Genomic DNA, 14,638 nt, shown 5'->3' on the forward strand with positions numbered 1-14,638 from the left:
ACACCCACAGTGTAGCGGAGCCCACGGGGAGGGAGGGTGCGGGCTGTAGCGGGGGGGGGGGGGGGGGTGGATGCGGGCTGCTCGGGCTGTTGGGGGGTGGGGGCTGCTCGGGCTGTGGGGGGTGGACGTCGCTGTGGGGTCCATGCGCCGGATAAGGTGCAGCACTTCACGGCGCGGGTGCTCGAAATCAAACCCAGGTTTGTCATTCAACAAACGGAGTGACACTTTGAATTCCATATGAGATAGAAGGAGGCCATTCAGTCCACCGAGTCGACGCAAGCTCTCAGTCCTCTTCCCCTCACAAGTATCCGCCCACATCCCGACCCCTCCTCCAACCCCACTACGGTCATTCCCGGGGGAAACTCACGGTCACAGGGAGACCGTGCAAACTGCACACAGACAGCGCCGGAGGTCGGGATCGAACCTGGGCTGTTGGAGCTGTGAGGCAGCGGCTCTGTCGCTGAGCCACTGCGCCCCATGTCTGAGTGCCGCTGGCGTCTCTCTCAACACCACGTCTGCCCTGTTCTGTGTCGCGCTCTCTGCTGGAGTATCTTTCCTTCCACCAGTTATGTGTCCGTCTCTCACGGGTGGCGGGACATTCCCTGAGCCTGGCCGAGCGGAGTCAGTGGCGGGCAACGGTAATGGGAGTTACCGAGAGCCCGGACCCACCGACAGGAGGCTCGGTACCGCAGGCCGTTTCGCCAGTAACTGAGCGAAGGAAAACTTGTATCTCTGTAATTCTGAACCCCGAGCTCAGGACATCCCGAGCATTTCCCAGTCAGACTGTAACGTGGGCAAGCTGTCACCACAGACGGTGCGGTAATGACCATGGCATCTGCTTCAGTGCTGTTGTCCCGGGGTAAACATTGGGCGTAACCATGGAGCGTTCCCTGCTGTTCCCAGTGTGTGGATATGTGATCTCCCGCCAACCGCACGGAAGTAACAATGAATAAAAGTCAACAACAAAATCAATTAAGTGAGAATCTGTGGAGAGGTGAAAGTTGCTGGGAAACTACAACAGCTTCACCAGAGGGATTGGTGTTGGTTTATTATAGTCACTTGTACCGAGGTACAGTGAAACACTTGTCTTGCACACCGATCGTACAGGTCAATTCATTATACTGTGCATTGAGGTAGTACAGGGTAAAACAATAACAGAATACAGAGTAAAGTGCCACAGTTACAGAGAAAGTGCAGTGCAGGCAGACAATAAGGTGCAAGGTCACAACAAGGTAGATCGTGTGGTCAGAGTCCATCTCATGGTATTGGCGAACCATCCCATAGTCTTATCACAGTGGGGTAGAAGCTGTCCTTGAGCCTGGTGGTACGTGCCCTCAGGCTCCTGTATCTTCTGCCTGATGGGAGAGAAGGGAGAATGACCCGGGTGGGTGGGGCCTTTGATTATGCCAGCTGCTTCACCAAGGCAGCGAGAGGTATAGACGGGGTCCCTGGAGGAGAGCCTGGTTTCCGTGATGCGCTGGGCTGTGTCCACAACTCTCTGCAGTTTCTTGCGGTCCCGGGCAGAGCAGTTGCCATACCAAGCCGTGATGCATCCAGTTAGGATGTTTTCTATGGTGCATTGATAAAAGTTGGTGAGTGTCAAAGGGGACATGCCAAATTTCATTAGCCTCCTGAGGAAGGAGAGACACTGGTGAGCTTTCTTGGCAGTGGCATCTATGTGGTTGGACCAGGATAGGCTGTTGGTGATGTTCACTCCTAGGAACTTGAAGCTCTCAACCCTCTTGAGCTCAGCACCATTGATGTAGACAGGTGCATGTACACCGTCCCCTTTCCTGAAGTCAATGACCAGCTCTTTTGTTTTGCTGACATTGAGGGAAAGGTCATTGTCATGACACCGTGTCACTCAGCTCTCTAGCTCCTTCCTGGCTGGGAGCTTCCAATGGGCCCACACCCCCACAATCCCCTCACAGGGAGGAGACAAGGGGCCCTGCGGGACATGAGAGGAGGCTCTGGGGATTCACCACTAATCAGCGAGACGTGACTTGCCCAGGTCTGTGTGACCATGAGAAACACCCCTCTCACATTCACTAACAGCAGTGAGTGCTGGCGAGTTGTACAAGGTGACTCCCCCGAGTCCTGACGTCTCGGTAACCTCGTCCTCCACAGTCAGTAAACAGCAGCTGCCGTACTATGTTTAGTCAGGGTGGGAATGTTAACTCTGTCCCTCTCCCAGATTCAACATGATCCCCATCAGCTTTCTGAAGCAACTGCACAGTTCATTCATTCACAGGGTCTGGCTGCCTCTGCCAAGGCCAGAACTGTCCTTGGGAAGGTGGCAGCAAGCTACCTTCCTGAACTGCTGCTGTCTGCTGGTGAAGGGGCTCAGCAGTGCTGTTGGGGACAGACTTCCAGGATTTAGACCCCGGCGATGATGCAGGAGCAGTGATTTAGGAAAGGGTGTGATGAGAAAATGTCTCAACTACTGACTGTCTGCTCCGTGCCTACAGTGGGGGGGGGGGGGGAGTTCTGAATCAGTGTGATATCTGAATACTGACTGGTGTCTCTCAGGGGGAGATCTGTACACTGACCGGTGTCTCTCAGTCCCTGTCTCTCAGGGGGAGATCTGTACACTGACCGGTGTCTCTCAGTCCCTCTCTCAGGGGGAGATCTGTACACTGACTGGTGTCTCTCAGTCCCTCTCCCTCAGGGGGAGATCTTTACACTGACCGGTGTCTCTCAGTCCCTCCCTCAGGGGGAGATCTGTACACTGACCGGTGTCTCTCAGTCCCTGTCTCTCAGGGGGAGATCTGTACACTGACTGGTGTCTCTCAGTCGCTCTCCCTCAGGGTGAGATCTGTACACTGACCGGTGTCTCTCAGTCCCTGTATCTCAGGGGGAGATCTGTACACTGACCGGTGTCTCTCAGTCCCTCTCCCTCAGGGGGGAGATCTGTACACTGACCGGTGTCTCTCAGTCCCAGTCTCTCAGGGGGAGATCTGTACACTGACCGGTGTCTCTCAGTCCCTCTCTCTCAGGGTGTTCCGTGTACACAGAATCATTGCTCTTATTTTAACATCCCTTTGCCAAGGCATCTTGCCTGGATAATGATCACACAAATTCCCAAATCTCTGACCTTTCCCCATATGATTCAGAGTCCACCTGTTTGAGGCGTTTACTGCATCATGACATCACTGCTTACATTTGATCTTGCGTCTATTCTGAGTCATCACAGCAAATGCCACAGGAGTGTTGATGTTGGTCCGTCCCAGCAGGGCATTGCCTCAGTACACAGGAGTGCACACCGAGAAGATCTAGTGTTTTCAGCCAAGTGCAGTATAGGTAGGCAGGGGGTAACTGAACACTGTGACACACCACACTGTGCACATAGAGATTATATACCAGCCCCGCCCTGAGTGCAGTGTGGAGCAGGAGAGGGGGTGAGGTGGGGGAATACCCTGCACTGCTCCATACAGAGGCATAAGTGCCAATGTCATGTGTGTTGTATGTCATTGAATGGTACAGCAGAGAAACAGGCCCTTTGGCCTAACTCATCCATGCCAACCATAATGCTCATCCCATTAGCTTGCGTTAAGCCCTTATCCATGGACCTGTCCAAATGTTTTTAAACACAGTAATTGTACCCACCTCTACCACTTCCTCTGGCAGTTCGTTCCACACACCCACCGCCCTCTGGGTGAAAAAAACTGCCCCTCAGATCTTCGTTAAATTTCTCCCCTCTCACCTTGAACCTGTGCCCTCTACTTTGAGACTCCCCTACCTTGGAAAAGGGCTGTGACCACCCACCCTGTCTATACCCCTCAGAATTTTACAAACCTGGGTAAGGTCACCCCTCAGCCTCCTGTGTCCGAACCAACCCAGCCTGTCTGGTTTCTCCTTGTAACTATTGCCCCTCCATTCCGGGCCAATGCCGGGGAATCTCTCTGTTGCTGCCACATCCATCTGGCAGTGCGGTGACCACAAATGTACACAATGCCTCAAGGTGCAGCCTGACTGATGTCTTACGCAGCTACGATGTGACATCCCAATTCTATACTCAATGGAGAACAAGAGGCTGCAGATGTTGGAATCTGGAGCAAAAAACAAACTGCTGGAGGAACCCAGCGGGTCGGGCAGCATCTGTTGAGGCAGAGGGATGGTTTTGGGTTGACAGCCTGCACGAGGACTGAGAGTGTAGAGGGGAGATAGGTGGTACATGGAAGTGAGAGGGAGGGCTGAGGCAGGGGCTGGGAGGTGATAGGTGGAACCAGATAAGGGAGAGGTGATGGGAGTTGGGTGGAAGGGGACATGAAAGGTAAAGCAAGGGAGAAGAAACTCAGGTAAATAGGTGTGTGGGTGATGGGCGGATGGGCGAGGGTGATGTCTTGGTAATGGGGGGGGGGAGAGGGATGGAAAAGGTGAACAAAGGGAGACACCATGGGTGGAGTGGGATGGGAACACAGGGAGGGGGTTACCTGACATTGTTCAAACCCATGGGCTGCAGGCTGCCCAGGCACAATATGAGGTGATGTCCCAGGGTGGTGTCACCCTGGCAGTGGAGAAGGCCACGGACAGATGGGATGGTGTGGGAATGGGGTTTGGGGGGGGGGGGGTTGTAGTTGGAACAACATGCACCTGGGAGCTGGAGATGGCCGTTGTGGACAGGGCACAGGTGCCCTGCCAAACAGTCGCCCAGTCTGCACTTAGTCTCACCAGTATAGAGGAGGCCACATTGGGAGCACCGGATGTACTACACTTGGTTGGAGGTGCAGGTCTGCCTGACCCGGGACAGAGGTGAGGAGGGAGGTGTGGGGACATGTTGATCCTAGGGCTGCAGGGGACAGGGAGGGGTGGGCAGACCAGGGAGGGGAGAGTGGTCCCTGTGGCCGGAAGGTGAGGCTGGAGCTGATGGAAGTGACAAAGGACCATGTTTTCAACTTTGTCACCAACTTCCACCCTGCCCTCAGTTTCACCTGGATCCCTCTGTCTCCATCTCAGGAGACAAACTATCCACTGATATCCACTATAAACCTACGGACCACAGCTCCCTTGGCTACACCTCCTCCCCCCATCTGCTCCCACCTGGGTCCTCTTCCCATCAGCCGGTACCCATCGGTTTCTGGGCTCACCATTCCTAACCCCTGCCCAACCGGGTACCATCTGTCCATCATCCATCCCTCAACTGGTCCACCGATCACCTACCACCCTGTGCCTCACCGTGCTCTCTCTCACTATATACCGGCTATCTTCCCTCTACGCTCTCAGTCCTCATGCGAGGTCTCAACCCAAAATATCAACGTTCCCTTTGCTTCCACAGATGCTGCGCCTGGCCCACTGGTTTCTCCCAGCCCTTCATTTTTTGCTTAATGCCTCTGTCTGTGAAGCCAAGCATGCCGAATGCCTTCTTCATTACCCTATCCACCTGTTTCATTATTTTCAGGGAGCTATGAACTTGCACCCCAAGGTCCCTTTGAACATCAACACTCCTGAGGTCCCTGCCACTTGCTGTACGTCCTGTTGGTGTTTGAAGCCCCAAAATGCATTATCTCACACCTGTGTGGATTAAATTCGATCTGCCACCGCCCCGCCCAACTTTCCAGCGGATCTGTGTCCCGCTGTACCCTTTCACACCCTCCTTCGCTGTCTACAACTCGACCAGATTTTGTGTCATCAGTAAACATGCTCATCAGTCCACCTACATTCTCGTCCAAATCACTTACGTACATGACAAACAACAAAGGTCCCAGCACTGACCCTGCAGTACACCGCTGGTTACTGACCTCCCATCAGAGAACCACTCCCTGTGAGACAGACGGGGTGGTCCTGAGCCACACAACTTTCTTCAAAAGATGTAGAGTTAAGCTACAACAGGAATAGAAGCAGGAGCCCGTCCAATAAGACCAGCACCACTTTTATGAATGAACCTCATACCTCCCGATTCCTTTAACATCTAAAGACCTACCGATCTGTGGGATATTCTCATTGACAGCCCTCGACCTGAGTATTCACTGGGTGAAGAAATTTCTCATCTCAGTCATGAAAGGCCAACCCCTTATTTGAGTCTGTGACTCCTGCCGGAAACTTCAACTATGTCAGGCTGTGCATGTTTTAATGAGACGGCCTCTCATTCTGCTGGCCCAGTGTGACAAACCTACAGCCCAGGAACCATTCTGATGAACCTTTGCTGCACTCCGTGGTAAGTATATCCTTCCTTAGGATGGCTCCACAATATTCCAGGTGCACTCACCATTATATTACTCACTGGAAGTTGTTCTCCATAACACAGTGAACACATCAAACCCAGTTACTGTGAGACACACCCTCACAGGGTCAATATAATGGGAGCAAGATGTCTTTAATCTTATACTCAAATCCTCTTGTAATAAAGACCAACAAGCCACTTGCCTTGCTGGTTGCCTGCTGTACCTGCACTTCCAATGGTTTCTATACAAGGACATGAGGTCCCTCCCAACACTGACACTGAGGACAAGACAGACCAAAGTGTGGTGAAGTAACAGCGACGTTTGATTGAAAGGAGTTGGATCAGGAGCCGGATTGGAAGTTGGATTGGGAGCTGGGTCAGGAGACGGATCAGGAGTTGGATCACGAGTCGGATTGGGACTGAGATCGCTTCTTTTCCAATTGGTTATTTTCTACAGTTTCACTTTTCCGGCACTTTCCCAAGATCCAGGGCTGGACCAGTTGCTCCTTGGACACCTGCCCTGCAGAGTGGCTCCTTCACACAACCCTCCCATATCTCATCTGCTGAATTCACTGAGCAGATAAACACTGCCCGGTCCACTGCCCCACCAGCACCACAATAACAGACAATTACATCAATTTGTGCTCAGCCTGAAGGTTGTTAGTGATCTCCATCACTGATAACGCTGTTTACCAAAGTCCTTAACCTCACTAATGAAATCACTCTGAGGGATTGCTGCACTAAACGAGCACTGCATGGGGCACTCTGCATCAGGGAATGCTGCATAGAGCAAGAGCCACACTGGGAGAAGGCTACTGGGAGAGCTACACTGGTGCCGGGGGGGGGGGGGGGTGGGTGGGAGGGGCACTGCATTGGTGGAGCGAGGTTGCAATGTAGGGACGCTGCTTTGATGGTACACCAAGCACTGTTTAATCTGAATGCTGTGGTTTATTTGAAATCTAATAACGGTGAAATATGTAGGACGCGTTTGGCCTGTTTCAGGTGGGAGCATCTTCAGTCAAATTAAGACCAAGTGTCCAACTGTCGGTACCTGGGCAACATCCTCGAGAAACGGCAGCAGTCACTCCTCCAAATCAGACAGTACAATTCCACTTCAGACACGTCCTAATCTATAAAACACTCTAACTGTGTTACTTCCCACTCCTGCTTTCCATCTGTTACTGGGAAGTGCAGTTAGATTGTGATGTGTTGGTTGGAGCAGTGTGTAACTACGTTACCCGCCTCGGAATGGCTCTCTTTCCTGCGTGCTGTCTCGTCCCTTCATTAGATCTTTCAATTAGAACCCAGCAACCTGTTGAAAGCCACGTCTAGTTATTGCTGTGTTAAACTGATGACAGCAGGTGATAAGGTTCTCCCAGAGGTCAGTCTGCAGGAGCTGAGGGAGCTCAGCATCACTGCAACACAGAGCAGCAACCTGATTCCAAATCACAAACCGCAGGGGCACCGAGACTGTGAACTGGGAGACCATTGACCCCAGACACTGACCTCGGACACACTGACCCCAGAGACTGACCTGGGACACACCGGGACCCCAGACACTGCCCTCAGACACACCGACCCTAGACAGTGACCCTGGACACACCGACCCTGGACACTGACCCCGGACACCAACCGCAGAGACTGACCCTGGACACACCAACCCCAGAGAGTGACCCTGGACACACTAACCCCAGACACTGACCCTGGACACATTGGCCCTGGACACCGACCCCAGACACTGACCCTGGACACACCGACCCCGGACACACCGACCCCGGACACACTGACTCTGGACACTGACCTCGAACATACCGACCCCAGACACTGACCTGGGACACACCGACCCCAGACACGGACCCGGGACACACTGACCCCGGACACACTGACCCCAGACACTGATCCGGGACACACTGACCCCAGACACTGCCCTCGGACACACTGACCCTGGACACTGACCCCGGACACCAACCCCAGAGACTGACCCTGGACACACCGACCCCAGACACTGACCCCGGACTCTGACCCTGGACACACTGACCCCAGAGACTGACCCTGGACACACTGACCCCAGACACTGACCCCGGACTCTGACCCTGGACACACTGACCCCAGACACTGACCTCGAACATACCGACCCCAGACACTGACCTGGGACACACTGACCGCAGACACTGACCTCAGACACACCGACCCCAGACACGGACCCGGGACAGACTCCGGACACACTGACCCCAGACACTGACCCTGGACACACTGACCCTGGACACTGACCCCGGACACTGACCCCGGACACCAACCCCAGAGACTGACCCTGGACACACTGACCCCAGACACTGACACTGGACACACTGACCCCAGAGACTGACCCTGGACACACTGACCCCAGACACTGACCCTGGTCACACCGACCCTGGACACTGAACCCAGACACTGACCCTGGACACACTGACCCCAGACACTGACCTCGAACATACCGACCCCAGACACTGACCTGGGACACACTGACCGCAGACACTGACCCCGGACACACTGACCCCAGACACTGACCTGGGACACACTGACCGCAGACACTGACCTCGGACACACTGACCCCAGACACTGACCCGGGACACACTGACCGCAGACACTGACCTCGGACACACCGACCCCAGACACTGATCCGGGACACACTGGCCCCGGACACACTGACCTCAGACACTGACCTCGGACACACTGACCCCAGACACTGACCCCAGACACACCGACTTGGGACACTGATCCAGAACACGCCGACCCCAGACACACTTACCCCGGACACTGACCCTGGACGCACCGACCCCGGACACTCCGACCCTGGAACTGACCCTGGACACACCGACCCCAGACACGCTGACCCCGGACACTGACCCAGGACACACCGACCCCGGACACTCCGACCCTGGACACGCCGACCCCGGACACTGACCCCGGACACATGGCTACAGTCACAATGAGACTAGACCCAGCTGTAGAACTGGGGGCCTGTGCTCCAGATCGAGCTGTCCCAGTTATTGGCATCTACCCAATGACCTGGAGAACTGCCCAGGTATGTCCTGTTCACAAATAGCACCATGACTCCCGTCCAAGTAATTAGCACCTAATCAGTCTACGCTCAGTCATCAGCAAGTGACGGAAGGGCCGTCAACAGTGTCTCGGCAGCATCTCCTCATCAATGACCTGTCCACTGATGCACCAGTTCCAGACCTCAGTGTGGAGAATTCCAGTGGCGAGTTGAGGGTGGCTGACCTCGAGGGAGGGACAGTACTGTGGGTGGGGCAGTACTGTGGGGGGGGAGTCACCCTGTGGGAGGGGCAGACTGTGGGAGGGGAAGTATTGTGGGACGGATGGTACTGTGGGATGGGCAGTTCTGTGGGAGGGTTGTTCTGTGGGACGGGCGGTACTGTGGGGGGGTCACCCTGTGGGAGGGGTGGTACTGTGGGAGGGGGAGTACTGTGGGTGGGGCAGTTCTGTGGGAGGGTTATTCTGTGGGTGGGGCAGTACTGTGGGAGGGGAAGTGTTGTGGGAGGGGCAGTACTGTGGGAGGGGTGTTACTGAATCCTGGACTGAACTCTGTGTGTAAACCAGTTCACACAATGACAGCAGTGGTGACCCCAGTAACACCCGGCAGCAGCTCCCTTTGGGAAAGTCTGGAGACAATTATAAATACAAACCTTCCTTTCCTCCACTGAGACATTTTTGATGCTTCAGTACATTAAAATAAAGGCCTGATAATCTGCTGTCCGACTGTTCAGAAATCCCGAGGGTTCATCTGTCTCACAGGGTGCTGATGCACCGGGATCCTAGTCCCCATCCCCTCACACACCGGGGCCCTGGAACAGGCCCTTCGGCCCACCATGTCTGTGCCAACCATGATGCTAAATGACACTAATCCCATCTGGCCGTATCCCTCCATTCCTGGCCCTTTAATGTGTCTGTCTAAATGCCTCACAAAGGCTTTTGTATCTGCCTCCACCACCTCCCCAGGCACCCACCGCTCTCTAAAAACCTACCCCGCACACCTCCTTTAAACTTTCCCCCTCTCACCTTAAACCTGAGCCCTCTGGTATTTCACGTTTCCACCCTGGGAAACAGAGTCTGACTGTCTGCCTTATTGGTGTCTTTCATAATTTTATAAACTCTGTCAGGTCTCCCCTCAGCCTCCACTGCTCCAGAGAAAACGACCCAACCTCTCCTTATAGCTCATGCCCTCTAATCCAGGCAGCATCCTGGGAACCTCTCCTGTACCCTCTCCAAAGCCTCCACTTCCCTCCTGTAATGTGGGCACCAGAACTGCACACAGTACAAGTGCGGTCTAACCAAAGTTTTATACAGCTGCAACATGATTTGTCAACTTTTATACTCAATACCCTGACCATTGAAGGCAAGCATGCCGTACGCCTTCTTTACCACCCTGTCTACCTGTGTTGCACTCTTAGTGAGCAGCAGACCTGCATCACCAGATCCCTCTGTACATCAATGCTCCTGAAGGTCGCGTCATTTTCTGTACACTTTCCCCTTACATTTGACCTCGCAAAGTGCAGCACCTCACACTTGTCCAGATTAAACTCCAACTGCCGTCTCTCTGCCCACATTTCCGGCTGACCTACACCCCACTGCATCCTTCAACACCCTTCCTTACTGTCCACGACTCTGCCAATTCTTCAAACTCATAGGATGTGGAAGGAAATGGAGCACCTGGAGAAAACCCACACAGTCACAGGGAGAACGTGCAAACTCCACAAAGACAGTGTCCCAGGTAGGATCTCCGGCAGCAGTACTACCTGCTGCGCCGCCCTGGCTCCCACTCGGCCTGTGGTGAAGGTTGGGGTCTGTAAGGTCCATTGATTACTCTAACCTCAAGTAAACATAACACTAACCACACTTCGACACAGCCCACAATCCCCCTGACTGAGCTCCAGGGAGGACCGGGAGCCGGAACGGGATCAAAACCAGAGGTGGATCAGGAGCCGGAGCCAGGAGTTGAATCAGATCAGGATTTGGATCAGGAGTTGGATAATGAATTATATCAGGAGCTGGATCAAGAACTAGATGAGGAGTTGGATCTGGAGTTGGATCAGGAGCTGTGTCGGGAGCCGGATCCTTTCCAAATGGATATTTTCTGCAGTTTCAGTTTTCTGACATTTTCCCAAAATCCGGGGCTGGACCAGTTGCTCCTTGGACACCTGCCCTGCAGAGTGGCTCCTTCACACAACCCTCCCATATCTCATCTGCTGCACTCACTGAGCAGATAAACACTGCCCGGTCCACTGCCCCGCCAGCGCCACAATAACAGACAATTACATCAATTTGTGCTCAGCCTGAAGGTTGTTAGTGATCTCCATCACTGATAATGCTGTTTACCAAAGTCCTTAACCTCACTAATGAAATCACTCTGGAACCTGGCCCAGAGCTACGAGTTGCACACAGGGTATAAATGCCACAACATTGTCCGCCTTCACTTGGCCACGGCTCGCTCGCTGTGGTTCTGGCCAGGCGGAGTGTTAACTAGACTGTGACCACCGATCATTCTGTTGTGGCCCAGGGCAGCACGATTGGTCATTGGGCAGTGCCAGTGTCAACCACTAACACAACAGCCGTGCCCACAGGAAGGATGTCGCAAGGTGCCAACGGGTACCAGCTCTTCAACCCTCGGGCTTACCTGCAGAACAACTACACTCCTCCCAGGGCCGACTTTGAGAGAGAGGACAGTGTGGTCCCATGGAAACTCCGCTGCCTTGCAGCTTCCTTCTCCACAGGTCAGGGGTCAGTGTGGCTCAGATGCAGGGGGGTGGGTCAGTATAGCCCAGGGGGTGGAGACAGTCAGTCCATCCAGTGCCTCGAGGAGGGTCAGTGGGACACAGTATTCACAGAGCCTGCAGGGCTGTGGACTGGTGTTTAGTGACTGGGGGGGAAGGGAGCATCCGTAATGTGCGGTGTGGGTGTGTGGGGTCAGTGATGTGTGGTGTGGGTGTGTGGGGTCAGTAATGTGCGGTGTGGGTGTGTGGGGTCAGTGATGTGCGGTGTGGGTGTGTAGGGTCAGTAATGTGCGGTGTGGGTGTGTGGGGTCAGTGATGTGCGGTGTGGGTGTGTAGGGTCAGTAATGTGCGGTGTGGGTGTGTGGGGTCAGTGATGTGCGGTGTGGGTGTGTAGGGTCAGTGATGTGCGGTGTGGGGTCAGTGATGTGCGGTGTGGGTGTGTAGGGTCAGTAATGTGCGGTGTGGGTGTGTGGGGTCAGTGATGTGCGGTGTGGGTGTGTGGGGTCAGTGATGTGCGGTGTGGGTGTGTAGGGTCAGTAATGTGCGGTGTGGGTGTGTGGGGTCAGTGATGTGCGGTGTGGGTGTGTGGGGTCAGTGATGTGCGGTGTGGGTGTGTGGGGTCAGTGATGTGTGGTGTGGGTGTGTGGGGTCAGTAATGTGCGGTGTGGGTGTAGTCAGGAGTGTGCTGGTGTGGGCAGCTGTGATCCTGTGTGGGGGGGGCAGCTGTAACCAGGGCATTGTGCTGTCTGCAGGGGAGATCCGAGGTCAGACCCTGCTGGACATCGGCTCTGGACCCACACTCTACCAGGTCATCAGTGCCTGTGACTTCTTCACCACAATCATCATGTCTGACTACCTGGAGGGGAACCGGGAGGAGCTGTGCAAGTGGCTGCGGGCAGAACCAGGAGCCTTTGACTGGAGTCCCTACATCAAGTATGTGTGCAGCCTTGAGGGCAAGAGGTGAGTTCTCCTGGGGCCGTTCAGGGTCCAAAGTGGAGGGCTCAGAATGGACCAATGGGGTTGGTGTCGGTGGAAGAGGGGGCAGTAATGGGTCTGTTGTGGGGACGGGTTTGTGATGGATCAGTGGGGAGGGGTCATGGTCAGTGGGTGACTCCTCAATGAATAAGTGCGAGGGGTCAGGGGTTAGTGCAGCAAGTTGAAGAGACTGTGTGTGTGGGTGCGTCAGTGACAGCGGTCAGAATCAGACTGAGTAACTCGAAGCTGACACACGGCCACCTGCTGACGATGAGGGAAGCTCACCCACGCGGAGGGGTCAGAGTTGGGGCGGGAAACACATCTGGAGTCCTGTGTACAGGTATTATGTCAGGGCAGATGTTAATGTTTTGGAAGCAGTCGAGGTTTACCAGACCAACACCCGGGATGGGGTGACAGGGCTGGGTTTGTACCTACGGGAGTTTCGAAGATTGAGCTGGGACTTGATTGAAACACATAAAAGCTGAAGGGGTCTCGACACGATGGATGGGGAGAGGATGCTTCCACCAGGGAGAACCGGGAACCCAAAGTCAATTATTTAAAAATAAGGGGTCACCAAGTTAAGGCAGAGATGAGGTGAAAATGTTCTCTTGGAGGGTGGAGGCTCTTTGGAACTCTCTTCCTCAAAGGGGAGGGTGGATTGAAGCACAGTTTGAATATCTGTAAGGCAGAGGTTTAAAGGCAGACTCCGGTGAATGAAGTGTCACTGTATCATGGGAATCCAGGGCTGAGGAAACATCAGATCAGTAAATGATTCAGTGATGGGGCAGCCCTGGGAGGGGGCAACACCGGGAGGGGGGCAGCCCTGGGGGGGGGCAGCCCTGGGACGGGGCTGTGGTCAGTGAGGGAACAGTCAGTGATGTACTGATCTCCTGTGCAGTGACCAGTGGCAGGTGAAAGAGCAGAGAATGCGAGAGACGATTAAAGATGTCTGTCACTGTGACATCATGCAGCCCAACCCTATGCACCCACGGGTGCTGGAGCCGGTCGATGCCATCAGCACCACCTTCTGCCTCGAGTCAGTGTGCCCAGATAAGGAATCGCTGGAGCATGCTCTGAGCAACGTCACGTCACTGCTGAGAGCTGGTGGCTTCCTCCTGATGATTGGGGCCTTGGGTGAGTCCTATTACCTGGCTGGGGAGGTGAAGCTCAGCGTGGTACCCGTGGATGAAGATTATGTGAAGGAGGCAGTGAGCAAGTCCGGCTACAGAATTTGTGTCTTTAAAACATACACCATGCCGCCTGAACTCAAAATCGGGGTCGATGATGTGACTGGAGTCTTTTATCTCCAAGCACAGAAGATCTGACCCGGATGCTCTACTTTTCCTGTGAGAATCTCACATCGCCTCATCTTGTAATGACGTAGGCCATTCTGCCCATCAGTCCCTGCTATTCCCCATCAGCCCCATTCCCCCTTTCCTGATTCCCTGCAACTTTCACTCTCTCACACATGCCCACCAGTGCCCCTTTGATCAGGAACAGCCGAAGGGCTGGGGTCAGGATGTCACCACGTCAGTGCATCATCCCAAGCTATCCCGTGTGACGGCATGAGTAACCCTATCACCCCCTGAATTACTCAGTGTCACCCTCTGAGTTGCCCCATGTCACTCAAGGAAGTATCTAACACAGTGACTCAGAGTAACTCAGTGCCACTCCTTGCAAATTAGTGTCACTCCTGGAACTATTCTGTGCTTTTCCTTGTGTGGACTGA

At 54.2% G+C, this 14,638-nt stretch overlaps 1 protein-coding gene across 1 annotated transcript; it reads left to right on the top strand.

Annotated features, from left to right (window-relative positions):
- The first annotated feature begins 11,789 nt into the window (after positions 1-11,789).
- Positions 11,790-14,234, top strand: LOC127582801 (phenylethanolamine N-methyltransferase-like). Its single transcript, XM_052038367.1, has 3 exons — positions 11,790-11,934; positions 12,687-12,894; positions 13,808-14,234. Exons 1-3 carry the CDS (start codon positions 11,790-11,792, stop codon positions 14,232-14,234), a joined length of 780 nt encoding a protein of 259 aa, XP_051894327.1.
- The last annotated feature ends 404 nt before the right edge of the window (positions 14,235-14,638 follow it).

This window comes from Pristis pectinata, chromosome 25 (genome assembly GCF_009764475.1).
Source record: "Pristis pectinata isolate sPriPec2 chromosome 25, sPriPec2.1.pri, whole genome shotgun sequence".
In the NCBI taxonomy this organism is placed as follows: domain Eukaryota; kingdom Metazoa; phylum Chordata; class Chondrichthyes; order Rhinopristiformes; family Pristidae; genus Pristis; species Pristis pectinata.